We start from the raw sequence: 26,990 nt of genomic DNA, 5'->3' as shown, positions 1-26,990 counted from the left end.
GAGGGGAACCCAAGAGATTGCCAGCGGCATATGCCTTTAATCCCAGCGGCATATGCCTTTAATCCCAACATGCCTTTATGAGGGAACATCCTGGGTTGAAAGTTGGATTGAAAATGGGGGAACAGCCAGGCCTTGGCGGCACACGCCTTTAATCCCAGTACTCGGGAGACACAGGCAGGCAGATCTCTTGAGTTCAAGGCCAGCCTGGTCTACAGGGCAAGTTCCAGGACAGCCTCCAAATAATACAGAGGAACCCTGTCTCAAAAAAAAAAAAATTGGTAACAAGCTGGGCAGTGGTGGCACACGCCTTTAATCCCAGCTCTTGGGAGGCAGAGGCAGGCGGATCTCTGTGAGTTAGAGGCCAGGCTGGACTGGCAGCCTCAAACAATACAGAGAAACCCTGATTTAAAAAAAAAATGGGTGAAACAAAAAATTTGTAACAGTAAAAAGGTACTGGTATTAAGTAAAGAAAAAGACAAAGGTATATAGAATGGAAAATTTTGTTTACCTTTAAGTTCTATTTTGTGAGTCATCTCTAAAAACTTATGGCCCAAAGCTTGGCCTCTCCACCTCACATCTACAGAGTTACAAGGAGTAAGTACAGCTGTACCCCATGACTGTAGCTCAAATGGAGGAATGATAGAGAACATACAGGACAATTTAGTTCAAGGATTGGCTGGAGTTATTCTTTTACATAGATTTCAATTAAGGAAGCTTCATTGCAACAGACTAATCATGACCTAGGGAAAAAGGATGACTGAAAGATGCATGTATGTTCTGAATGTATGGTGTGGCCACACCGGTATGTATGAAATGTGATTGTGAATGCGTGAGTATGAACTGCTTATGTGATTAAAAGGATACTTAAATCCCTTCAAAAATAGTTAAAAAGCTACCTCGATTGCTTTAAATATAGCCAAAAGGAACATCCAGCCAGTCTGTTAATGTTTTAACAGAAAAATTTAAGATGCAAATGAGGCCTTGTCAGCTAGTGAGAGCTCTACAGGTTAGATTGGGAAAGACTGCTCACAGACTTCAAATAATTTTAAAAAGTTACTTGGACACAGTATAGTTTACAATCTTTGAGTGATTTTCAGAAGTTTTTGGGAAATATTTAATGGATATGTCCTTTTTAATGGGCATCTACAAATAATCTAAGTAGTAATCCTAATTTACCTAGATAGTTTACCAAGGAGTGTAGACAAATCCTTCTACTATTATGGTCCAGCTTCAACAGTTCAAAAAAAATTTTTTTAGAAAATAAAAAAGGAGGAATAATGTCCCCAGTCCCCATATGACTCATCAAATAATACACTCCTCATTTAAAAATTTTATAATGTGAATGCCAGTGAGCTTCAGACAGATTCTGGCATGATGGAACTTGAGCAACCATTGCTCAGGTCAAATGGAGACATCCATGCACTAGACAGTGGAGAAGACCCTAATTTGGGGTCGAGGGCATGTTTGTGTTTTCTTGTAGGAAAAGAATAAAAGCTTCGGCATGGAGCAGAGAAAAACTGGACCTGAGACCATGGGAGCCTACCTAATCCAGTTTGAGTGAGATCTCTTAAATCAGTGTTCCTGACCCTTGATGTCATCGAATCTAGAGCCCAAGAAAAAAAGAAAACAGTCGGTTCGAGATTTCCAGTTTCTCAACAGACCTGCTGCATCAACCTTCCGGACCCATGAGTTTTCATCGTGAAGCCAATAGAGAAAAAAGGACCCATTTAAATCATTTGGACATTCGTATGGACTGTGATGAGGGGCAAAAGCCTCTTTTCAGTAATTGAACAGGACATGGTCACTTGAAATATCAGACTTGGTGGTTCCTGTTTCTGGAATCACGACTAGGCCAGTGTATTTTTCTGGAGAGATGCAACTTGTCCTAATGTGACAAAAAGGAGACTTTGACTCAAGTCGCATAATCAGCTGTCTCTGTGTTATCAATCCCCGACACCCTCCGCACGTTCTCAGACACAGGCCGCGCAGCAGACGCGACACCTGAGCTATAGGCCAAAAACTTTGTAATTAATATCAAGCTTCTGAGTGACTCTTTAAAAGTGGCCAGTACACGCATAACCTCACAGTAGTTGTGGCTTCTGCAACTGGCCAATACAAGATTGGACCAATCAATGGTCAGTCATGGATTGGGGAGAGGTTCATCGTCCGTGTTGAACTACTGGCTACTGATGAATTCTGAGAGAGAGGCAGTCATTGACTTCAATTACGTTTCCATCTGGCTTCAATGGATGAGTATGCAGAAAAAAGACATGAAAGGGGACTTGTAAGGGAGGGGAGATAGTAGGGAAGTTAAAGAATGTAGCATTATCGATTTAAAAATGGACTTCCTGTGCATGGAACTACCAAAGAAGAGTTTCAGTAAAAGTTGTGTAAAAAAGAATTCCAAGGTTATTCTTGACTACACAGGGAGTTCAAAGTTAGCCTAGGCTACAGGAGCCCCTATCTCAAAGCAAACAAACAAAAATTACACAACTGCTTATAACTCATATATCTACAATCCACTTTACAATTCTTATTACTCAAAGGTATTTTTCAAATGATTTCAGTGTTTGCCAACTGAGTTGTCCAGGGATGATAGAAACAGAACAAGGGCTCCTTGTCCATCTACTGAGCCATTATTCTTAAAGTAGGCAGTGGCTTATTGAAACATATACATTCAGGTAACTTGATTTGACAGCAGGTGGGAGAAGACCCAGAGTCGCCAATGTCCTATCTGTCTGGTTTGTCACTTGAGCATGTTTCATTTTAATGGCAGGATGATTTCACTAGCACTAAGATTGCTACGTTGGAAATATCTAATTTCTATCTTCTATATATGTGTTTAAGTGCCTTAAAGGTTTAAGTGGATATTGCTTCTATGTATTTCCTTGTTCTCCTAAAGTAGATCATCTTAATTAAGGAATAACTCTAGAAAATAAGAATTAATCATCTCTATAAAACTTCATTGGCTAACACTATAATACATACAGAGTGTTAGGTAACAATTTAAGATATGTGAGAAACCTGAAATGACATGAAAATATGTTCCCACACAACTACTGGGTGAAAATATAGCTTTCAAATTCATAATACAATGCTAAACATTTCAAATACTGTTAATTATATGCACATGTGTGCAAAGACTAATATACAAACAAGAGTTTGGATTAAGAGAAAGGAAGTGTACCAAAATGTGAACTGTGTTTATCACAAGTTGATAGAATCCATAGGCCTGTTTTATTTTGTTCCCCCATTGTTCAAATAATGAAGATGTAAATTTCTTTTGAAATGCAGAATGATCAATTTGAGAGTGAAGAGAATTCATTTAGATGAATAAAATTCAGAAACAGCATGCCAGGCTTAATTCCTAGAAACAGAGAGGTAAAGTTTGACTTCTATATATTTTATTTTCAGCTGATTCAAACATAGTTGAATTTGATTTTATTGTTATATTTGTGACAGAATTTGGTTTTGAAAGAAGTTCATTTTCTCATCTCTGTGATCATCACTTTTGTCACAGACCTAATGTAAAATATAATTTTCATTTAAATTCTGAAGTCAAATAGAGACTACATTGCTTACTTTCTTTTCTAAAGCAGTGTATGTCTAAGATTAGAGGTTCCAGATGACTATTTTGCAAGAGAGATGGTTTATATTTTCTCTCCACTTGTACTAATGGAATTGAATGCAGAAAGACTTGACTAAAAAGTAAACTGAAACTACCACCGATCATTTCCCTAAATACTGAAGAATAAACCCAAAGTTAGGTTTGAACTATGTTACAACAACAAAAACAGCCAGGAACCTTTGAACTCATCACTCTCCAGTGTTTGGACAATACCTAATCTAAATACTGTAATGTGGTTTGCCAAGCAGGCAGCCACACACACACACACACACACACACACACATACACACACACACACACACACACACACACACACACATATGCTTGCTATACAATTTGACTTTCATATCCTGCTTAGGTTCCTCATTCACAATACATTGGAGGCAGCTCATGTAACTTTCTTTTTCTCCTCTCCCCCCAGTAGTGGGGATTGACCCTACAGCCTTCCATGTGCTTGTAAGTGCTCTGCCACTTAGCTACAAAGTCTTCTTCTCCATTAAAAAATATGTGTGTGTTCTGGTGCTTGTGTGCATTTGAGCAAGTGTGTGGACACTTCAAGTGTTATTTCTTGGGAATGCCAATAATCTTTGAGATATAATTTCTCATTGGCCTGAAGCTTGCCTATATCTCCATGTTCTCTACCTTTCTAGCGCTGGTATTACAAGTATGCATGCCACCATACCTGAATTCTTGCATGGGTTCTGGGGACCAACGATGGATCTTCACATTTGCACAGCAAGCACTACCTACCAACAGAGGCATCTTCTTCATCCCCTACCCCACCACTAAGTTTCTTGAGATGAACAAAGTATAAAATTAAAAGTATTTTATACCAAAAATATGAATGAGGAGTAGAATCCTTAGTCAGTATATTAGTTGGCCTGAGGTAGTTACCATCTCTTGTTAACCCATTTTTTATTCCTGCATTTATGTTTTTATAATTTGAAATCAGTGGAGTTTGAATTAATGGAAAGTTTTGATGGGATAATGTCCATTTAGTTTGACTTGGCAATTTTGCAGCTGGATTTCTCTACATTTCAGATAGATGGATAGATACATACATACATACATTTCCCGTGGCTCCATGTAAAGCATCTGCTTAATTCTTCATATTAACAGGCTTTCTCTTCCCCAAACTCTGACCCCTAACTCCTTTTGATTTAACCTACATTTTTACCTTCTTCCACAATGGTTACTAATAACCTCTACACTGAAGAGATTCCTCTATTTTCTGTATTTGCTGTTCAGTAGCTATTTATCCTACTTAGAGTATAAGCGCTCCATGAAGAACAGAATCTTTGTCCATGTTGTTGATAAACATTCCCAAGTGATTAAAAGACTTTCTGACTTATTATAAGTGCTCAGTGTGTAGATTAGTATTATAATTTAAAATAAAATGATGTACAAATGGAATGGCAGCAGGTAATCCTGCTGTTTTACAATATAGGTTATGCATCATATCCTACTGCAGCTAAAAAACATATTTCCTAATCTATTTGCTGAATACTAATAGTACCCCAGAACATAGTGTTTCTTTTACCCCTATTACACTTTTCTTATTGAGACTACATTCACACCAATCCTCTAGTCTCAGATTTTCAAGTGCTAGGGTAGTAGGCATGGGCCACCATGCCCAGACAGAACCCTTAGTTTCTGGCCAATAAATCAAAAATTATGCCCACACGGAGGATACTGGTTAATTGTTTAAGTGTGTTAGAGGTCATATTACAGTCAGTGGGCATTTTAATAAGATTTTCTTTTTCTAACTCATCATTCCATGTCATAGAGATATAGATGTTTTAAAGGTAATGTTTTGGTCTTGAAAATGTCTCTTTACTCAGTCCTATAGACTAACAAGCAACATCACTCACTACCTTAGACATGGGTCTATCTGTAAGAATCAAGAAAAGGAAGAAATATGACAAAGAGAACAGAGCTACATCTTAGTTGCACAGGGATGCAGTTAGTAAGAGAAGCACAGAGGCTGGCACCCAGGGGCCACTTTTCAGGTCCTCTTATAGTTATGTGGAGAAAATGCAATTGGAAGGGGCATGATTGAAGGGTTGACTGCTCACAGCTTTATCCTTTTATATCCCCTGGATATTCTTATAGTCCCAGTAGCTACAAAGTGGACTAATTAAAGGAGGTTTAAAAGAGTAGTGTAGTATATATGCTTAGATCTTTCCAAGTAGCTAGTCTAAGCAATATCAGAAGGCTCTTTGCTGGTCAGGATGATGGATGGCCTAAGTGCAGTCTGATTAATGTCTTGGGATGGACAGAGAGCTAACACAGGAGAATCAGTGGTTGTAAATAAATCTTTTACTGACATCTCAGATGAATCTGACCTTTGCAGTGACAGGACAATGCGTTGGTACCAAGAGCTAGAACCAAGGGAAACTTTGAAATAAAATTTCAATGATGAACTAATAAAAAAGTCTATACACATCTATTTCCTGTAATAGTTTATATCTTACTAAACAGAATTATTCATATATACATTTATAGTAAATATAGTGGCCTTATTTTAGTAACTTTGTTTCTTAGAATACATACTTTGTATATATACAATGCCTCAAATATCTAAATCTCAACAAAACCAGGGCTAAGCTACATTGTATTGTGATTTTTCTGTATTGAATTCTATTTCTTGGAAGAGGAAATAAAACAGTTTTAATCTAACTCCTTTCTAGCTTATAGTTTGGAAAGTGTTGTGTACTTTTTAGGTAACTCTTATTTTATGAAATTAAGATGACCCCAACAATTTTACTCTTAGTTTTGATGGGGGCTTATTAATTGTAAATATTAATGAGTTCTGTGCAGTGTTTCAGCACATTCAGACAATGTGCCCTGGCCAAACTCCCTGATTCCCAATTTAATCCCCTTCCCCATGTCGTTCTCAGTCTCCCATAATCAGTATTCATTAGTTGGGTTCAAGTTTTTAAACTTGCACATTATGAGAGCGAGCATGGGGGATATGGTTTTGATGTCTGGATTATTTAACTTGATGTATTCTAGTTCCATGAATTTGCTGCAGATGATAGACTTCATTCTTTTTGGCTGAGTAACAAAGTAAGCTGTCATTAAACAGAGAGGCAAGAAAGCACAGTTAGTACCAGCTAACCGTGGATTCACAAGACCTGAGCTCAAAAGCCAGCTTTGCCATTGGCTGAATAGATGAAACCATTAACCTAGATGGGTTTAAGTTGTCACCTCCATTCTGAATATAAATTAATACTCACAGAGTTCATGTGAGAACTCAATGTAGTAACTTGGGTTTTCTGAAATTTTAGTGCTTTTCTTCACTTATTCTCCATGCAGAGGGTAGATGGCTCTTCCTTGCTACAGTTGGAGAAATATTTTCTTAATTAATGGCAAATCGACACATTTAAACATATAATCTTCTACTATGAGTTTCTGGGTCCTTCCTTTTCATTCTGAGCTGTTCCTCTGAACACAGGTTAATTCACTTCAGTTCTCTACTTTGAAAACTATTCCTTTTGCCTCTCACGAAAGATGTCTCTTGAACAAAAGATGAACTTTGAGACTGACATGGAAATTTTGTGAAGGACAGGGTGAGACAGACCCAGTGGAAGTCTCATTGAGGAACTGGTCTCTATTGGCTACAGATTTCATGCTTGGTAGGAAGCCCCTTGCATCTCTTCAGCTATTTCATGTTCCTTCTGCTGGTAACCACAATCCCTTAGTGTTTCTCTTCCTGTAGAACAGAGGTGTAGCTAATGTGCTACCTGAACTCAGTTCATTTCTATTTCTTGTTTTTTACTGACACTTTCTCATCTTTCCCCACCCTCTACAGAAGAAATCATTTATTCCATTCTACTATAAGCGCCTGCTGACATGCTCTTATGAGCACGACTTTACTTGTAGTCAGCCTTTGTTCTTCAGGGTATTACTGGGGCAAGGGTTGGCTACCACAAGCTGTGGTTCACTCTCCTGGAGACAATTTCCCATGGAATGGTCTAAAAGTAGAGTTTAATGATGTTTAGGGAAGGCATCTCTTGCCCTATCATTGATCATTCCCTAACTCTAATGAGTTGCATACCACTGAACACATGAGTGTGAATTGGAATATGTGTGTTCGTGTGTATCCTGTGAGATAGTTTATCACAGTAGTCTGGAATCAAATTTTCTGAATGTGACTAGTGTAAAGGCATATATTGCCAAGGCAGGGAGACAGAAACACACCAGTTTCCATGGCAGTACATGACAATAAACAATGCCTAGACTGGTATAAGTTACTGGATTTTTGCTAGCTGTAACAGTTTACTTTTGAGTTGATTACTGTGAAAGCTTAAATTGGAAACTCATTAGCTTAGAACAGAGCTTGGCATGTAGGAAGCCTTTAATGAATGTTAGCCATCATTACATTTAAATAATGGAAGACTAAATAACAGGAAACCTAGTCAATAAATCAGATTTATCCATTTCCAACTTGTAAGGAAGACAGCTTTAGTGGATGGTTTCAACCATATAATGCAGAAGCTCGCCATGTCAAATATTTTAAAGTTTATTTTATGTATACGAGTTATCTATATACATGTATGTCTTTATGCCAGAGAAAGCATCAAATCGTACTATATATGGTTGTGAGATACCATGTGGGTATTTGGATTTAAACTCAGGACCTTTGGAAGAGCAGCCAGTGCTCTTAATCACTGGGCTGTCTCTCCAGCCCAGGTGAAATCTGTTTTGAGGGATGTCTCTGAAGTGTTTCTCCTTTACAAGTCTCCCCAAGACTTACTCACAAAGGACTATTCATTTTCTGCTTATCTTTTGTAGTATAAATTATTCTGTTTAGGACACAACTCTATAGGGCAGTACTGGTTGTATGGTTCAGTCACAATAATCTTCAAGATGTTTTAAATTGGAGCTACCTTTTAAAAACACCAAGTAGTGTTTACCAGGCTTCTTTTTTATTTTTTATTTTATTATTTTAATTTTAAATAGCTTGCTTCACATGTCAATCCAAGGTCCCTCTTCTCTTCCCTCCTTCCGCACCCCACCACCATCCCCACCCCCCAGCCTCCCACCCTATCGCCACTTCCTTCCACATAGAGGATATCAAGAGTCTGTCATTTCACTCAGGGTAGGGTCCAGGCACTCCCCTAAGAGTCCAGGCTGAGAGAACCTCCCTCTTTGTGTTATGGACACACGAGTCCATTTGTATGCCAGGGATAAACACTGATCCACTGCCCAGGGCCACATAGGTAGCCCAGGCCTCCTCACTGACTCTCATACTCAGGGGGTCTGGATCAGTCCCATGCTGGCCTCCCAGCTGTCGGTCTGGGGTCCAAGAGCTCTCTCTTGTTCAGATCAGCTGTCTCTGATGGTTTTGCCAGCTCATTCTTTGCCAATTGCTCATCGCTCTTCTCTCTCTGTCACTGGGTTCCATGGGTTCAGTTCAGTGTTTAACTGTGGGTGTTTGCCTCTGCTTCCATCAGTCACTGGATGAAGGTTCTAGGATGGTTATAGACATCAAGTTCATTATCAGGAATGGGCATTTAAGGTGGTCTCTCCACTATTGCTTAGCTTGCCAGTTGGTGTCATCCCTCTAGATCACTAGAGGTCTCACTGGTGCCAGATCTGTCTCCTAACCTATGATTCCCTCTTCTCCCTATTCTACCCCCCACTCAACCTTCCTGTTCCCCCATGACCTATTCTCTCTTCCTCTTCTCCTCCCTCTTCTTCCCAGCTCCCACCCCCACCCCTTGCTGTGTTCCCAATCTGTTCAGAAGATCTTGCCTCTTGCCTCTTCTCTGGGGTACCATGCATATCTCTCTTAGGTTCTTTTCTGTTTCCCAGACTCTCTGTCAGTGGAAGTGCAGTCTGGAAATATCCTGATCCATGTCTAAAATCCATATATGAGTGAGTACATACCATGTTTGTCTTTTTTTGACTGGGTTACCTCACTCAGGATGTTTACCAGGCTTCTTCATTAAAATATGAAACCAACTCAGTGGTACCAGGTCAGAGACAAATAAATGTTAACATTTTTATATTACTAGATAAATGGATGTATTAACAATATGCTTCCAATGATCTGAACACATGGGTGTGAAGTAAAACAGTGAGAAATGAATTGGACAAGTAACAGGGATGGAGCTGGGAGGAAGTCTGCTTACAAAGTATGTGATTTTCCCTGAGGTTTTCCCCTTTTTGGTTTGTCCCTTTTTATTTTTCTGTTAGTTTTCTAGAGAGAGACAGGGAGAAGATGTGGAGTTCGATGGATTGGGGGGTGGGGAGGAGATGAGGAAGGGGAAACCATGATCCATATATTGCAGGAAAGAATTATTTTAAATTAAAGATAGGTTTACTTTATTTGTATGCATGCCTGACAGAAGAGAAGAGGACATTAGACTCCTGAAGCAGAGATTACTGGTGGTTGTGAGCCACCTAATGTGGGTGCTAGGATGGGACACTCTGGACTGATGGGTCATCGGTACTTTTTTCTTTTTGAGTAAAGTAGTATGAGTATTCAGGCACCAGAATAACAGCTCAGTCAAGGTTATTTTTACCACACTGAGCTACTCTAGTCAAATTGGAGATTTTTTTCCTGTTAAAGGGATTTTCATGTGGTTTTTCATTCAGCTACCTGTAGCCCTAGGCAAAGTACATAGCTAGCAGGATGCTTGCTGGCAAAGTCATGACCAATTACATTGATTGAAAATTTAAATTCCCCCAAAATAAAGGTTGGAATTATCTATGAAAAAGCAAAGTATTCTGGGCATACAGCAGTGTTTCATTACTATAGCAATGCTGTCTTCCTGGAGACTTATATAAGTTTGAAAATTATTTTAGAGTGGAAAAATAGGAAGACACATCTTCTGTAAATATGCCAAAGTTATTTCCCACCTGACACCATCCATGCAACATCTCTGATACCAGGAGTCATATCTAAGGAGGACTTTATTCCTATCGCCTCTGAGAACAAGTGTATAGTGTGTCTAAGAGACAGATAAGTTCAATAGGAATTCCAGTCATGCTACCAGCCAATTTTGAAGCTTCTCATTCAGATGGATTTCATTTTTTTTAACATGAATGCATGTTCATGAGTCACTGTGTGGGGCATTATTCTGGGCCGTGGGGATACAGAAAAATCTGTCAATTGTCCCTGTCATTGTAGAAGTTACATCCTAGGGTCAAAGAAGAAGTGTGGATAAGAGAATGTATGCTACAGAATATAAGTAAGTCTCTGGATATATCAGAAAGTTCTACAGTAAAGGGAAACTTAGAGAAAGTGACTCTGGAGTAAGGGGGGAAGTTGCAGCTTAAGACAGTTTGAGTGACAGTCTACTCCACAGAAGTAGAGCCCACCATACCCACAGGAGCAACTGGATCAGCTTCGAGAGCAATGCTTCCTTTGTCTCTATTTTTAGGAGAGAAAGCCTGGTAAGATATTAAAAATACATGTCATCTTGCTTTCACTCTACCTGTTGGAGTGTAATTCCTGGCCTTGTCTACCAAAGCTGGGGGGGGGGGGGTAAAATAAATTATAAAAGAAATAGATGGTACCACCTGAGCACTCAGGTCCTAATTTGGGTTCTCTTGGTCTTCTTATTTCACATTAATTCATACAAATCCTTGGGGATGGGGGAAGAAAGCACTGAATGAGATACACAGCTAAATTCAGTGAGCACTCATTACTACCTCTTATTTTGCAAGCAGGACTTCATTCGATTTAAGTTAATGCAAAAATTCAGAGGTTCTTAAGGAGCCTGCAGTTCATGAAATGTGTGCCAGATTATATAAATACACTCTCTGAAAAACAATGACAGTGCTCAATAAACAGGGAAGAGGAAGAACACTGTAATCTCAGGTTAGCCCAGAGCTTTCTGACAAAATGCGAGAATAGCAGCAAGTTTAGACTTCTGTAAGCTCTGCTGTGGTTGTTGCCCAGCTGAGGTCCATTGCCATGAGTCAGCAGCCCAACCCATGGACTGAAGCAGAAGGGTGAACAGTCCTGAAGTCATGGAGGGCAGGAGCCTGGCTGAAGGATGTTTTGGCTTAGAGTAGTTAGCCACTAGCTCTCCAACCTACTGATGTAGATAAAGAGATTAAAAGCACACACACTCTTGTGGTGGCCTCACTAAAGACACAGAGTTGGACCAGATTATGTCTAGTTCAGATGAAAAGGCTGGAGTGGCTTGCTCCTCTGGAGGAGAGAGGCCCTGTTCCCTGTATCCACATGGCAGCTCGCAACCATCCGTAATTCCAAGTCTAGGTTTCTGACAACCTCTTCTGATTTCCAAGGGCATGAGGCACAGGTGTGGTGAGCAGACTTGCATACATGCAAAGTATACACACGTACACACACACATACATATGTATGTGTGTACTCATATGTATGTATATAATTAACAGGTTCCATCATATTGCATATATTATACATTTCCTATCACATACAAAATATATAATATATTATATATATTATAATGGATTAAGTCAATTATTTCCACAATCAACAAAGAGCATTCCTTTCTTTCAATTTACATGGGCATGCTTCCTTACTGGGTAAGTACGACATCCCTGCTTTCAGTCATAGACTATAGTCATAGAGTTAAGGATTGAATCTAGTGGAAGCACAAGGTTTGCGGGAAAGAAGCAAGGGAAAAGCTAGTGGGCAGGAAGGGGGCGCTCTCAGAATACCCAGTTAACCTGCAAACAGCAGGTTTGCCCAAGCAGGCCAGAACTCACTGCTCGCCTATGCTCCTGTAGGGTGGGAGCCAATTGCGAAGCTGGTCAGCCTGCAAACAGTCCCAGCTGTGAGCTGAGTCCACGCTTAAATCTAGCTCGGAGGAAGGACCCAGATGGGTGGCTCCCTTTAGCTCCCTCCTCTGTTTCAGTAGTCTTGGCTCCGCCTCTTCCCGCCCCACTCCACTCCTCCCCACGCCCAGATTTTGGAGGGACCCAGGTCCTAATCGCTAGAGCCCATCCCTTCCCCCCTTCCCTTCCCCTTCCCCCGTGGAGCTTGCTACCCCTCCAGCCTCAGCTAAAACCCGGAGAGGTGGAATTTCGATTTGAAACTCCCAAGCCAGGGCCGGCGCTGGGCATGCTCAGTGCCGCGGCGCGTTGGGCTGCTAACTGCGCTGGTAGCAGAAGTGCTGCCTGGCTCCGAGGCTGGCGCTGGAGTCCACGCCGCTGTCATCGCCGGCTGCGGGCTTCCAGAAGGCCAAGCTGTCGCCTCCTCTGAGTGCCTTGCCCACTGCCCGCCTCCCCATCACCCGCAGCATCCTCTCCATCTCCCCACCCCTTAGGGAGGCGAAACCAGTGCTTGGCTCTGTAGGCGCCTCACACCGTTCTGCGAAGCCCAGTAGAGGACCCCGTCGTCGGATGCCTGGGATAAGAGGACTCTTGGCAGTGGTTCTCTCAAATAGCACTTTGCTTTGAGTGGGGTCGCGGCGGAGTTTCTCCTCCGCCCCTCAATGCACACACTATGAGGAGAGCAGTCGGCTTCCCGGCACTGTGCCTGCTTCTTAATCTTCACGCTGCAGGTAAGGGCTTGCGGGACTGAGATCTGGAGCTGAGGATGAGATGGGAAGCATGCTTAAGGACTCCCGAAAAAGCTTGCCTAGCAGAAGAAGGTTTGGGATAGCATCCGAGGGGAGGAAAGTATGCACCTGTTGGAAGGCTAGGGCTGAAAACTTATGCTAAAATCAGTTCCTCCTTTTTACCTTGCACGACTAAGAACGAACATTTTACATTTGAACATAGGTATGTTTCCCCCTCCATCCAGATTCCCCGCTTGTGCTTCTAAGCTTTGCACTTGGTTGCAGTTTGCAAGAGAGAGGAGACATCCTGCTGGATGGAGCCCTCTCTACTGCAGCAGTTACATCCATAAGGTCTCCCTGGTTAGCGAGGGAGCGCTCACAGGGATGCCCTGGCTGTAGCCAGATGGACCACATCTCCGCCCCTAACAGCCAAATGCATGGTTTATTAACAATGCTGCTCCAGGCTGCTTTGGCCCCTGCTCTTGTCACTCGAATTTGCTGAACCAATAAGAGTCAAGAATGGTTTCAAACGGGAGCTTCTTCTCTCTTTCAGCACCATGGTCAGTATCCGCAGTCAGTAAAGAGAAACCAACTACACCTAGGGGTTATCGCTGTCTCCCCAAGATTGATTTGAAGAGAGACCACGAGAGAATGCAACCAAATAAAAATAGATTAGATACAGGAAACAGTATCTGGTCTAGGGATGCAAAGTAGATAAAGCGCCTCGGAATTTTATGTTTAGTGTCACCTGGCACCTCTAAAACAGTGGACAGACGTGCTGGACTGCACCCGTATTATTTACACACACACACACACACACACACACACACACACACACACACACACACACACGCCTAAATGAAACATGGCAGACAGGTTTTAGGAATCCTCTGGGACAGCAGTTGTCCAATCAGTAGCCATGTAGCTTTTCTTTGAGTTTGGTTCTCATCTGTTCACATGCATTTATTTCACTGAGCCCACTGGGTGGGATTGTATTATGTTACTGTGACCATAAGCTCAAGAAAAATGGCCGTGAAACTGTAATCCTTGTGGTAGTTCTTTAAAAGAGTGGGTGCTGTTTTTCCATGTATGCAATAATGGGAGCAAAATATAGTACTTTTTATCCTAGCTATTGCTTAATGCATTGTGAATTTAGAAACAAACGATGTATAGGAACAATAAGGTTATAATTAAGTATGCATGTTAATTATTATAATTACAACATTACATTGTGGGCTTTTCAGTGGTTCTTGGGTGTCTTGAAAATCAGTGGGAGAAAACTATGACTTGGTTATTAAATTATTTTGAAACAACTATAATGAAACATTTCATTACCATATACAATTATTTAATGTTAGAATATGGGATGGAAAACATACACACTGATCTTGTTTTATATCCCACACTATTTAATTGCATCACTGACAGAAATAACCATTACCAAGAAAAAAGTTTTCATTGATGCCAAGATAAGCCATTAATTATCTTATAAAACTTCAGTGTAGTTATTTTTTTTAATTTTATTTTCCAGTTTAAATTTAGTTAAGAATCAAGGTTGCTTCACAAGTCAGTTCCAGGTCCCTCTCCCATTCCCTCCCTTCCTCCCGTGCCCTCCCCTCCCCCCCCGTTATCCTCTCATTTCTCCAGGGAGGGTGAGGCCCTCCATGGGGGTGTCCATAGTGTGTCATTTCATATAGGGCAGGGCCTAGACCCTTTCCCAAGAGTTCTGGGTGAGAGTGCTCCTCACATTGTTCTATTGGAGTCCAAAGTCCGTGTGTATACTTGGGATGGGTACTGATCTGCTGCCCAAGGCTCAATAGATTCCCTAGGCCTCTTCACTGACACCCAGATTCAGGGGGTCTTGATCAGTCCCATGCTGGCTTCCCAGGCTAATGCCTGGGATTCAAGAGTGTAGTTATTTTTGATAATTGCACATAAACAAATGTTAATGATTGCAGTTTATGCATCTTAGGTAGTTATAAGCTTAAAGTTATAAGTAGACTTGATATTAAATATGTAGAAAACATTACTAATTTATTATAGATGAACCCTGAGGATAAGGAAAATAGAGGACTTGGCTTCCTCAGAGGTGAAACCTAGAAGCCTGTATGCCTAAATGATACCTGGAGCTTTGCCTAGAGGTCTATTACCAAAATCAAAACAGAATTCTCTGTATTTTGTTGTCTTAATTTGTAAAAAGATTAAAAATAAGACCATTCAAACAATTTTAGTTTCATAAGGCAACAGGTGAGTTGCTATAGATTTCAGTGGCAATATTCTACCTATACATTAATTATATTTGTAGTTAATACAGTGCCTTGGAAGGGTGTTTTGTCAAAGCAGATTGCAAGTGTGGTATTGTAGTTGCCTTGCTAGTTTCATTTTGGATTCATTTCCATTTTAAACAGCAATTTGTGGGTCACAAGCTGTCATCAGATTAAAATGAATCACAGTTACCTAATAACACTGTTTGGGCTTTTCATCAGAACTCAGATAAACCCAGATTTCTTGATCTATGCCCCCACAGAATTAGGTAATAAGAAAATAAGTGGCTAGGAAAACAAAGATCAAGGACCCTCTAGGTCTTTTACTTGTTGAGTGTCTGAGCTTATCTCTTGTTTGGAAAGCTACACTCCCAAAGATGAGGCTGGATTTGCAAAGAAAGACAGTGACATTTGTACATCTTAGCCTCCAGGCTGAAAAGCTAATTGATCCCTATCAGTTATGCCCACGTTAGCAGCAACTACTTTATGCTGGCATAGATGATGGTATCTTAGAATGCCCCAGAAATGGGATAAATTAAATAATGGGATGGGATGTAAGTGTTCTCAGCTGTATTCAGAATTGTTGCCTGAGGCATAGCCATGACTCGAATAATAAGGCTGCAAATTACTTTCAACATGAGTGCCATCTCCAATTACTTGGTATGGCTGCCTATGGCACAGTGACCCTGACTCTTGACAGTCTCAATACAGGGGAAAACTGATCTATTTGTAATGTCTGTGTGAAGGGATTACAGTGTGCAATGCAATTGTCATTCCTGGGTAAGAGTAAGCCAACGAAGCTGCTAAGTTCATAGCTTGATAGAGAAATTGAATGTCATATGACAGCTAATTTCTACAGATCTTAAGAAATAGTTGTACTTATTGTCCATCCAGTTGCTCATCTTACAGGCAGGAATAACAAGATTCAGTAGTGTCAACTGACAATATAGTCTGAAGGGGGGGGGACCAGCTTTCCGGGTGTATCACTACATAAAAATAAAGCCCCCAGTACAGCTAAGAACACTTAGATCCTATCTCATCAGCCAATTTCTCCCATTTATGGAGCACTCAAAGATGCCATCATTTCTGTCATCATAAAGTAGTTGCTAGAAAACTTCGGCAAAACCAGATCTAATGGAACAGGACACTATTGAGTTAGTGGTAACAAATCCTTTTCCTTTAGCTGTCTTCAATCTTCACACCTTCTGGGAGCCAGTGTCACAAATACATCCCAGTTTAAAAGCACACATCATATACATCCAAGAGACACCTAAAAGCCATGCCAATGATAAGATTGCTTGAAGAATAATTGTGTGGAAGATCCACAGACAGTGTATTTACTTCAGTCCTCCCTCTCATTCTTTGCCCAATGAGTCATATTCCAATTGAAGAGACTATGTTAATCTGGTAGTATTTTCAATGCCAAGGGGTAAATTTCTTCTGATATCCTTAAAATTGTCATCTAAAAGCTTTCCTTTCCAACTGAATGTTACGATAAGAAGACTGACTTCAACCCATGATACTGTCCTCAGCATTGGAAAATGAGACTTCAGCTTTCCACCTTGGACTTCCTGAATGACATATCTAAAAGGTGCCCTCTCCTTCCAGAGAATTGCTTAGCAAAATGGTCTAGTCTTGCAGGAGGACAGGGTTCCTGTCATGGGACCGTAAGAATTTAGGAAGTCATATTCAGAAGTTCTATGCTCAAGAAAAGGAGCAGACTACTGAGGAAATAATGTAAGAGGTTTCTGATTTTATAGTAGTCCTTGGTAGTCCAAAATCAGAGTACCCAAACCCAACACAGTCCTTACAATGCCCCAGATCTGGGTTTTCCTACTCCATTGTCTGTCAGGTATACCCCTACTTCTTTATATTGATCTCTGGCCACATTGATCTCTTTGTTCCTAGAAAATACCAGGCATGTATGTATCTTGCATATTTTGCTTTTTTTTTGCCAAGGAAAGCCATTTCAAGGCTTAACCTGTCGATGATTTTAGATTTTACTTAAATGTCACCTTTTTAGTGGCGATTTCTCGTGTTAGCTTCCTTTATATGCTCCTCTCTCAGACTGATATCATTCCCTCCTCAACCTTCTTCCTAGACGTCATACCATTTAACAAAAATATGCTTTTCTTGTTTATTTTGTTTATTGTGTTCCCCTTCTCTACGTGAAAATATAAGCTCTTGAGGGCTATTGTCTATTTTGTTTTGACTGACTGTATCTATCAGTGATCATGTCCTGTCTAGTTCCTGAAGTGTTGTGTGTCAAGACTTTTCCTGGGGAGATGAAACATACACACGTATACTCACCTCAGATAGAGATCCAGTGAGAGACCAATGTGTGAATACCACCAAATTCCAATTTGGTGAAACAATGAGGGTTTTTTGTTGTTTTTTTGCTTTGTTTTGGTGGGGGCAGTCACTTACAGGAATGTGTGTGAAGGTTTACTTGCAGGAGGAAAAAAATGACTCAAAGATAGTTATATCACCAAAGACCACTCTGGGATGAATGAAAGCTCAAAAAAGGAAACCTGGGGCATATACTGCACCCTGAACTACAACAGGAGGGAGAGGGTCATTTCAAAGTGACTTTGTTGGTTTAAACCTCTTCCAGGCAGCTGATCTGGTCTCAGAGTCTTCTTTGTAGCTCCACTTGTCTGAAAGTTATTCTTAGCAGTCTTTACTCTTGGGATAGAGGGGGCCTAGTAAATCTGGTCAGTTTCAGGCACTTCCTGAAGCTATCTTGAACTGTTTACTTTCTGGTTTAAGGATCTTCTTTGCAGGGTAGAATGTTTCAATCACTGAGGAAACGGCTACACAAGGTGGTGCTTGTTTAATGTTTCTACTTTCTGAGTATTATTTAAATGTTGGTGTTTCAAGAGATTCTTTTTGTTACTTTCTACTTAATCTACTTAAATCTCATTGTATAATTATATTCAGAGCTACATGCCAGAGATCCCCAAATCCATATTTCTACCTCAACTGCCCCCTGAACTCTAGTACTGTGTTTACTACTACATAGACCCATTGGATATTCCAAAAAATTGTAATATCCAACTCTTTATAGTTCACACATAATTCTTCCTTGTCGCAGAGATAAAGCCAAGATCCCCAACATCACTTAAGCCTGACACCAATAACTCATCCTAGAACCTTGGTACTAATTTGATCATTGTTGTAATAAAATGCATGACAAGAAACAACTTAAGGAATTAAATAGTTATTTACTGGCTTATAGATTTAGAAGATACACTCTATCATGGTTGGGAAGGCATGAGAGCATGAGCAGAAAGAAAGGCTGATTACATTATATCCCCCATCAGGAAACAGACAGTGAACAAGTGGAGCCAAGCTATAACACCTCAAGGCCTGCCCAGTAACTTACTTCCTTCTGTAAGGCTCCACTTCCTAAAGATTTCAGGACTATCCCTAGTAGCTCCAACCACTGGACACCAAGCATTCAAACACATGAGGCTACAGAGGCATTTCATGCTCAACTCACAACAGCCTTCCTATGCTGCCTTTATCTTAAGATTCTTAATTCTTGAAATCAATCTTCTCCCCTCCATGGCCATACCATTCCCTTGAGATCTGGATCCTTGTTTCTCCTTGTCAGTCTCATATCAAATCTGCCTTTCATAATAATAGCCTAAGTACATTCTAAAAACATACATGAGTCCCTTTATATAATTATCTAACAAAGCTGTTACTTTTTCCTTTACCTGCTGTAAAATCCAAATGCACAGTCATGACAAAGTCTTTCTCAATCAGATTTTCCCTAAATCTAGTCTTGTTCTCTTCATTCCACACTGTTGTAAGACTAATGACCAAATTCTGTTATCGACATATTTTGCCTCCTTCATGTTATCTTTTTTCTTAACTTCTCATTATATTTGTTTTCAAGATACCTCTTACTGTAACTTCAATTTTTAATTAGATATTCCCTACTTTGAATCCTTCCTTACATCTTACCTTATTCAAACAACTTGCCTACATTTTCCACAAAGGCAAGTGCATTCCTCTATCAATGCAGTAAATCAATGTTTTAATACTTTCAAAGGAAACTAGAATTGTAATTGTTACTTTTGCATACCTACTTCCAATAAATTTCTTGGTCATTCATTATGCTATCAATAATTTTCAATGAATAAATAAATATAGTTGGAGTATATTTGAGAAATAAATGATGATAAACTGACACTAATAGATTATACATTATCTTAATGAACATAGGAGCATTTACTGTTCCCTTCACTGAATTTATATTTACTTGCTATAGAGAAGTGTATAAAGAAGAGTTTTGATTTACAAATAGATTATAAGTTTGATTTCTAAATGCATAATATGACTTATACAGCAGTTATATGATGGACTCCTCCTAGATGAATAGACAGTCTTCTACAATTTTTGTACAAGTTTATGATAGGTTAATTTTTGTCTAAAAAACCAAGGCATATGATAACCAGCATTGGACAATAATTGTATAGTACTGATATTACTAATTCTGGCTATCAATTGACCATCATCTGTTTTGTAAGAGGAAGCAAGGATATCATTCACATTCAAAATCATGATAAAACTAAAAAATGATTCAGCCCTCTTTTCCTGCCCCCAAATAAGAACTTAACCATGGGCATGAAATATCTGAATGGTTTGGTGGTTGTATGAATTTTTCCTCCTCTCATCTTATGTATAAACAGTTTTATAAAATCTGGTTCAATCACATTTTTATGAAGAACATACATATACCCAGAGTGAAGATGTCCTTGTGAATTATAATAAGTCACTTTTAAAAGAACACATGATCATATATCAAAGTTTCATTTGTATCATCATTACTAGTCATTGTAACACAGATGATATAGTTTTGGGTAAGTTCATTGTTACATCTATTGAAAGCTATTTTGTGAAGTCAAGTGAGAGAGAGAGTCTGAGAGAGAGAGAGAAACTGAGACAGAGAGAGAGAGAGAGAGAGAGAGAGAGAGAGAGAGAGAGAGAGAGAGAGAGAGAGAGAGAGAGGGCTCCATTTTCCTTCAAATGGGAATTTGGAAAGATCCAACTTCTTATAAATATAAGAACTTTACTGATGTTTCCCAATATCTTTGCAAAAGAAAAAATTAATCATAAGCCATTTTAAAATCAAACTTCTTAATGCTTATGTACCATATAATGTTACTGTAAGTGCCTATTATAGTAATGATATTTGCCACAGAAAGGCAATTATCTAATTTATATTATGAACATTAGCACTTTTCATCTAAATAATTTTTACTCATAATGACTATTTAGACTTTCCTCAAATCAAATCTCATTTCCTTTTGATATATGCAGATAGTGATAGTCATTAAAATGCAGCTGCATGGGCCAGCAGCAAAGCAAAACTAATCGTTTACACTAAACAACCCTAGATCAATATGTCTAGTTGCACTGAAGCAAATGACCAGTTCAATTGGATATGAGTTATGTTTTCCACAGTTCAACTCTAAAGCAACACCCATTTTCTGTCTTAAATAAAGGAAAATGGTTTAAGACAGGTTTAAAGCACTGAAGTTCTTTGGGAACAACCCAGAATGACTCAGTGACCTAAAATCATAACGTAAAAGACCCAGTGGCTATTTTGCCAAGCTAATGATCCAATTCTTGAAAGAAATGGAACAGAGTAGGATGCTGTATATCTAAGTAGTCAGCTTCCATCATTGGGTGACTTTTATCTGATAAAGATGCATATTAGGCATATTATGGGGTGTGCCAAATACAATACCACAGTAAATTCAGTTGATAGATCATTGGCCCATTAATTTTAAAGTACATTTTTTAAATGATGAGCAATTTACACTGTGTTCTTGATCACAGGTAGGTTTTCTTCTTGTGTTTTCAGTTCTCTCTGGGGGAAAATGATAGCACGAATAACTTATTGCAGGGTGGTATTTAAGAATAAAATGGGATAATACACACAAACCTGTACTGTTTTAATAAGAGATATGTAAATGATGTGCATTATTTGATCAGGGAAGGAGAGAAGACACATAATAATTAACTGACATCAAGCAATCTTTCTGTTCTGTGCTTGAGCCTATGTTTGAGGAGAATGAAAATTCTAGTATAGGTTGTGTATTTTGGGTGGTTTCTGCAGTTTTTCATCTGTTACATGGGTGAATAGATGCAGATATGAAGTAAAGTACCAAGTTTAAAACATCTCTTGATCCCAAAATCTTTCTCCTAATACTTTCTCTCTGTCGCTCGTTGTACTGGCTGGTTTTGTGCGTAAACTGGACACAAACTAGAGTCATCAGAGAGGAAGGAGCCTCAGTTGAGAAAATGCCTCCCTGAGATCCAGCTGTAAGACGTTTTCTCAATTAGTGATCAATGGAGGACTGCTCAGACCACGGTAGGTGGTGCTATCCCGGGGCTGGTGGTCCTGGTTGCCATGAGAAAGCAGACTGAGCAAGCCAATAAGCAGCACCCTCCATGGTCTCTGCATCAGCTCCTGTCTCCAGGTTCCAGCCCTACTTGAGTTCCTGTTCTGGCTTCCTCCAGTGATGGTCTTATGAGCTAGAAGTGTAAGTCAAATAAATTTTTTCCTCCCCAAGTTGCTTTATGGTCATGGTGTTTTGTCACAGCAACAGAAACCCTAAGAAAAGCAGATTGATACCAGTGTTGTGGGGTGTTGCTGTGACAGGCCTGGCCATGTTTTGGGGAGGATTGTGGGAGGACTTTGGAACTTTGGGCTAGAAAAGCCATTGAGTGTTAAGAGCTCTGTGAGAGCTTGGAAGATAAGAGTGTTGAGAGCAGTGCAGAAGATGGAGGCTTAGCTTGTTACATTTCAGAGAGAAGTTTAAAGACTCTGTTGGGACCATTTGCTATTTTGATTTAAGATTCTGTTGTTCTGATTGGCTGGGCTGAAGAATCAGCTGTGATTAACAAGATACCAGAACTACCTCTATGTTAGTGGAACAGTTGGTGCTAATTAGCTGGAGCTAAGAAATTAGCAGTGATTGAGAAGAAACCAGCATCCCTGATGAAATCTTCTGGGAAGTGTTTCCTGAGAGCACAGAGACTCTAGGTTTCAGAGGCAACCGTCTTTGTACCTCGTGCTGGCAACAGGACTTGGTAATAATGTGTGAGCTTCACCAGGTGACACTGGTTTTGAAAGCAAGAAAGGGTCATGGAGGGCAGCTGAGCCTTAGCACCATGAGGAGAGCCTATGAGGCACTGGGGAAAACACAGCCTAGTTGCAGCACAAGGCCTGGCATTTTGGAAATGCCAGTACCATGAGAAGACTACCAAGAGCAGCACCATCCAGGTGAAAGACTTGAAATTTTAAAAGAGACAGTATTTTAAAGAGACTAAAATTTCAGTGGGTTTGAACTTTTAAAGACTATGGGACTTCTGCCGGGAGGTGGTGGTGCACGCCTTTTTATCCCAGCACTTGGGAGGCAAAGGCAGATGGATCTCTGTGAGTTCGAGACCAGCCTGGTCTACAAGAGCTAGTTCCAGGACAGTCTCCAAAGCCACCGAGAAACCCTGCCTTGAAAAAACAAAAACAAAAAAACAAAACAAAACAAAACAAAACAAAAAAGACTATGGGACTTTTAACATTATAAATTTAATGTGAGATCTTAGGAATGAATAAGAAAGTAAGTGTTATGGCTTAATAGTGATGTGTTTGTGTGTCAAGTTGACTGGGCCGTGGTGGTGCCAGCACTCGGGAGGCATTGGCAGCTGGATCTCTTATTGGCATTCATTTCAGGTGACAAAGGGATGGGCCTAGGATATGGTGGACCATAAGTGTTAGCCCTCTAGTTTCTGTCTGTGGGCAAAGAAGAGTAGGCAGGGATCTCTTCAAGAGACCAACTAAGGACTTCTTTCATCCCCTCCTCTCTTAGTAGGTGTTTATACCTGTAATCTCATTAATACAAGATTTTAATTTCTATGTTTTCTGATTTTTTTGTTTCATTGTTGTTTGGTGTGTGTGTGTGTGTGTGTGTGTGTGTGTGTGTGTGTGTGTGTGTGCAGTGCACATATGGACATCAGAGAACAACTTGTGTGACTTGAGCCCCTACTTCTGCATGTGGCTCTGATGGGTAGAACTCAGGTCTTCCAGGCTTGGTTGCAAGTGCTCTTACCCACTAAACCATTGCTCCATCCCTGTAAAAATAACTCTTCACCTGATGTGAACACTGTTCTTAAAGCAGATACTATGTTTTAAAATTGGAGCCCAGCTTCCCAGGCAACTAGAAGATTCTGCTGTAGAAACAATGGGTTGCTTTGTATGCGAGTCTAAAGAAAATATTTTTAAAGCCAAGGATGACAGATTCTAATCAATGTAACTATTTATTAACTATTGCCTTTAATTTTTTGTATGACAATCAACATATATAAAATTTAGACTTTCTAAATCTATTTCATTATTAAGTATGTACACATAGAACTTAATTCCTATAGTTTCTTCAGGAATTTCTTTCAGAAATAGGAAAAGTTTTCCATTTCTCAGCATTCTAGCCAGATGGATAGTTTTCTGTACTCTGACTTCCTCCAAGAGGGCAGATCTTAGTCTTTGTGTACCACTTATTTAGAATTTAACATACATTTCTGTTAACCTCCACTCCAAGCAATGAAGTCAGTTCTTTAGGAACTAGGAGATATCTGACTCTCCCTATATTATCTAATATAAATTGTCCCTCTTCTAGCAAAATCTGATGTTTCTCAGTCTTCATGGCTTACTCCAATTGACTTACCTCCAATTGCTGTTGCCACAATGTGTGCTGTTTTTATTATATTGTGTTGCACTCTGTAACAGATACTTACTCAATGAAAAATAACTCTGTGAAAACTGAGCAATAAACAAGAAACATGTGAGGAACCTTTTTTTATAATTTTACCATCAGCACATAGCACACACTAAATTTTTCCTGCCATGAGTATCAGAGTTTGTCACTGTACACACCAACTATCAATAGATGAGAACATTAGGAGAAATGTTCACTAGGCCACTCAGTGTCTTTATATTGGGATGGAAGTGGGAATAGGAACTACTTTTTTCCTTATGGAATACTTAGGAAATGTGGAAGTGATTATGTCAAGGGACACATAGGAAAAGTTTACAGTTGCTTTAACTGACACACCCCTTATTGTAGGACTTGGGCCCTTATCTAAACAGAGAAGAATAGATCCATCTCTGCTCAAGTAGACATTACTCTGCTGTTGTTGTTTTTAAACTTTTAATGAAGATAAATTGGAATCATCGCTAGTCACTAGTTAAGCACACGGAATGTTTAGCAACCCAGCACCTCCTAGTGAGACTGTGTTTTTACATTGTAGTAGTAAGTGCCTATAGACTAGATTGCTGGGAAGTAGTCCTGAATGAGCGTTTCTTTATTTTTTAAACCTTTTGGATTCCTTGTGGGTTTGCAATTTTAATAAATACAATTTTTATCATCGTACAGAAATCCTGATGTTATTTTTACTTTTGTAGCAATAGAGTTGGTCTTTAAGAGTCAACACTGTTGTCAAATTGATTGTCTGGTGTAAGGATACAGAACAAATGTTTACACATGAGGAATTATATACATATGTATAAATATGTTATTAGAGCATAAAATGGCATGCAAACAATTTATCAAAACTAGTTTGACATGCATGCACAGTCTGTATGGACTCTTTTTATATATTTTTATTTTCTTTTTTTAAAATAAAAAACATGTCAATCCCAGCTCTCTTTCCCTCCCCTCTTCCCCTGTCCCACCCCACCCCACCTCCCCTCTGCTCCCCCCCCCCCGGGAGGATGAGTTCTTCCATGGGGAAATCTTCAAAGTAAGTCATATCATCCTGGCCCTCCCCCATGTGTCCAGGCTGAGAGAGCATCCCTCCATATGGAATGGGCTCCCAGAGTCCATTTGTATGCCAGGGCTAAATACTGATTTACTACTACCTAAGGCCCCATAGATTTCCGAGGCCTCCTCACTGACACCCAAATTTAGGGGGTCTGGATCAGTCCGATGCTGGCCTCTCAGCCATCAGTCTGGGGTCCATGAGCTCCCTCTTGTTTAGGTCAGCTGCCTCTGTGGGTTTCACCAGCCATGTCTTGACTCCTTTGCTCATCACTGCTCCCTCTCTGCAACTGGGTTCTAGGAGTTCAGTTCAGTGTTTAGCTGTGGGTATCTGCCCATATAAGGATATCATCAATGTCATTATCGGGGAAGGGCATTTTAAGGTAGCCTCTCCACTATTGCTTAGACTGCCAGTTGGTATCATCCTTGTAGATCTCTGAAAATCTCACTAGTGCCAGATCTCTTCTCATATCTATAGTGGCTCCCTCTATTATGGTATCTCTCATCCTGCTTTCCTCCATTCTTTCCCTGATTCAACTTTTCTGCTCCCCCATGTCCCCCTCTCCCCTCCTCTTCTCCCCTCCCTTCCCCCATGCTCCCAATTCCCTCAGGAGATCCTGTCCCATTTCCTTTCTCTGGGGTACCATGAATGTCTCTCTTAGGGTCCTTCCTGTTTCCCAGACTCTGGCAGTGGGATTGTAGGCTGGCAATCCCCTTCTCTATGTCTAAAATCAGCATGGACTCTTACAAAGTGTCCATATGGTCTCCCATTATGATCAATTAGAGTGAACATGACTTTCGCTCTGAGAGGTCTTAACAGACCTTGATCATTGTGTCTTGGGAAGCTGCAACATGTAAGTTTCAGTGCTGTTAATATGCTTCTGACTGAAGTGATGTTTATGAAAATCATTACCAATATAATTGCAGAACAACAGAAGATTTTTTTCTAGTATTTTCCTTCTTGAATTCAAGACTATCACTTTTTGAACTTCTTGCTTCCATAAGTGCCAAGAAGTCATTTTTTTTGTGTGCATAGAAAAGCATTTTCAGAGAAAAATCAAGAGTAAGCAGAATCTGTCCAAATGAATTCCAACTTTTCTTTTACTTAAATTCATTTCTATTCTACTTATGGATATACATTTTTATGTAGACATTCCCAAGAAAAACTTCTGATAGCTATTCATTTGTCTCTCCTCTTTAGAGAAGAAAGGGTTACCGATACTTAAAACACAATTGTTAGATAGCCCAGTGACCCATTTTGATTGTTCCTTTTAGGGTGCTTTGAGCGTTCTGCTTCATACTTTTCTTCCTGTTGTAAGTCAGCAACATAAACTTACAGTGCCAAAACTTATTCTGAGGAGTGTTCAAAAGGCCACTCTACTTTCCATGTCTAGGAATAAACTACATTAAATTTGAAATCACATCACAATGTACTCAGTCTTCCCAGTGTAATCTCACACATTTCTGTCTTTCATTTGTGAAAGATCTCTTCACATATTATTAAGGTCACATTCAGAAGATAATTTAAGTCCTGTAATTTTATGACTGTCAAAATTCACTGGTTATTCTCATGCAAATGTTGCTTTTATAATAAAAAAGTACTCTCATTTTAAATGCAGGTGTGTGGCTTTAAACTGTAAGAAGCACTGTATCCTTCACAGGTAGGGAAAACTGTCACTGAGCCATCAAAACAGGAAAAAAATTAGCACATATCTGGAATGAAATGTCTCAGTCTTTAAAGGTCTGCTAAGCCTCTAACCTT

The 26,990-nt window shown here is 39.8% G+C and overlaps 1 protein-coding gene across 2 annotated transcripts in view; it reads left to right on the top strand.

Moving 5' to 3' along the window:
- Nucleotides 1-12,500: 12,500 nt before the first annotated feature.
- Nucleotides 12,501-26,990, top strand: part of Ptprr (protein tyrosine phosphatase receptor type R) — a 211,154-nt gene continuing 196,664 nt past the window's right edge. Inside the window, exon 1 of one of the 2 annotated variants that reach the window (XM_040754844.1) lies at nucleotides 12,501-13,137. In XM_040754844.1, coding sequence (XP_040610778.1) covers nucleotides 13,080-13,137 — 58 coding nt within the window. In that variant the 5' untranslated portion in view covers nucleotides 12,501-13,079. The remainder of the gene's footprint in view (nucleotides 13,138-26,990) is intronic. The other variant, XM_040754843.1, reaches the window with a different exon arrangement.

The sequence above is a fragment of the Mesocricetus auratus genome, unplaced genomic scaffold (assembly GCF_017639785.1).
Source record: "Mesocricetus auratus isolate SY011 unplaced genomic scaffold, BCM_Maur_2.0 Super-Scaffold_100011, whole genome shotgun sequence".
NCBI classification, from domain to species: domain Eukaryota; kingdom Metazoa; phylum Chordata; class Mammalia; order Rodentia; family Cricetidae; genus Mesocricetus; species Mesocricetus auratus.
This window is presented reverse-complemented; position numbering and strand designations above follow the sequence as displayed.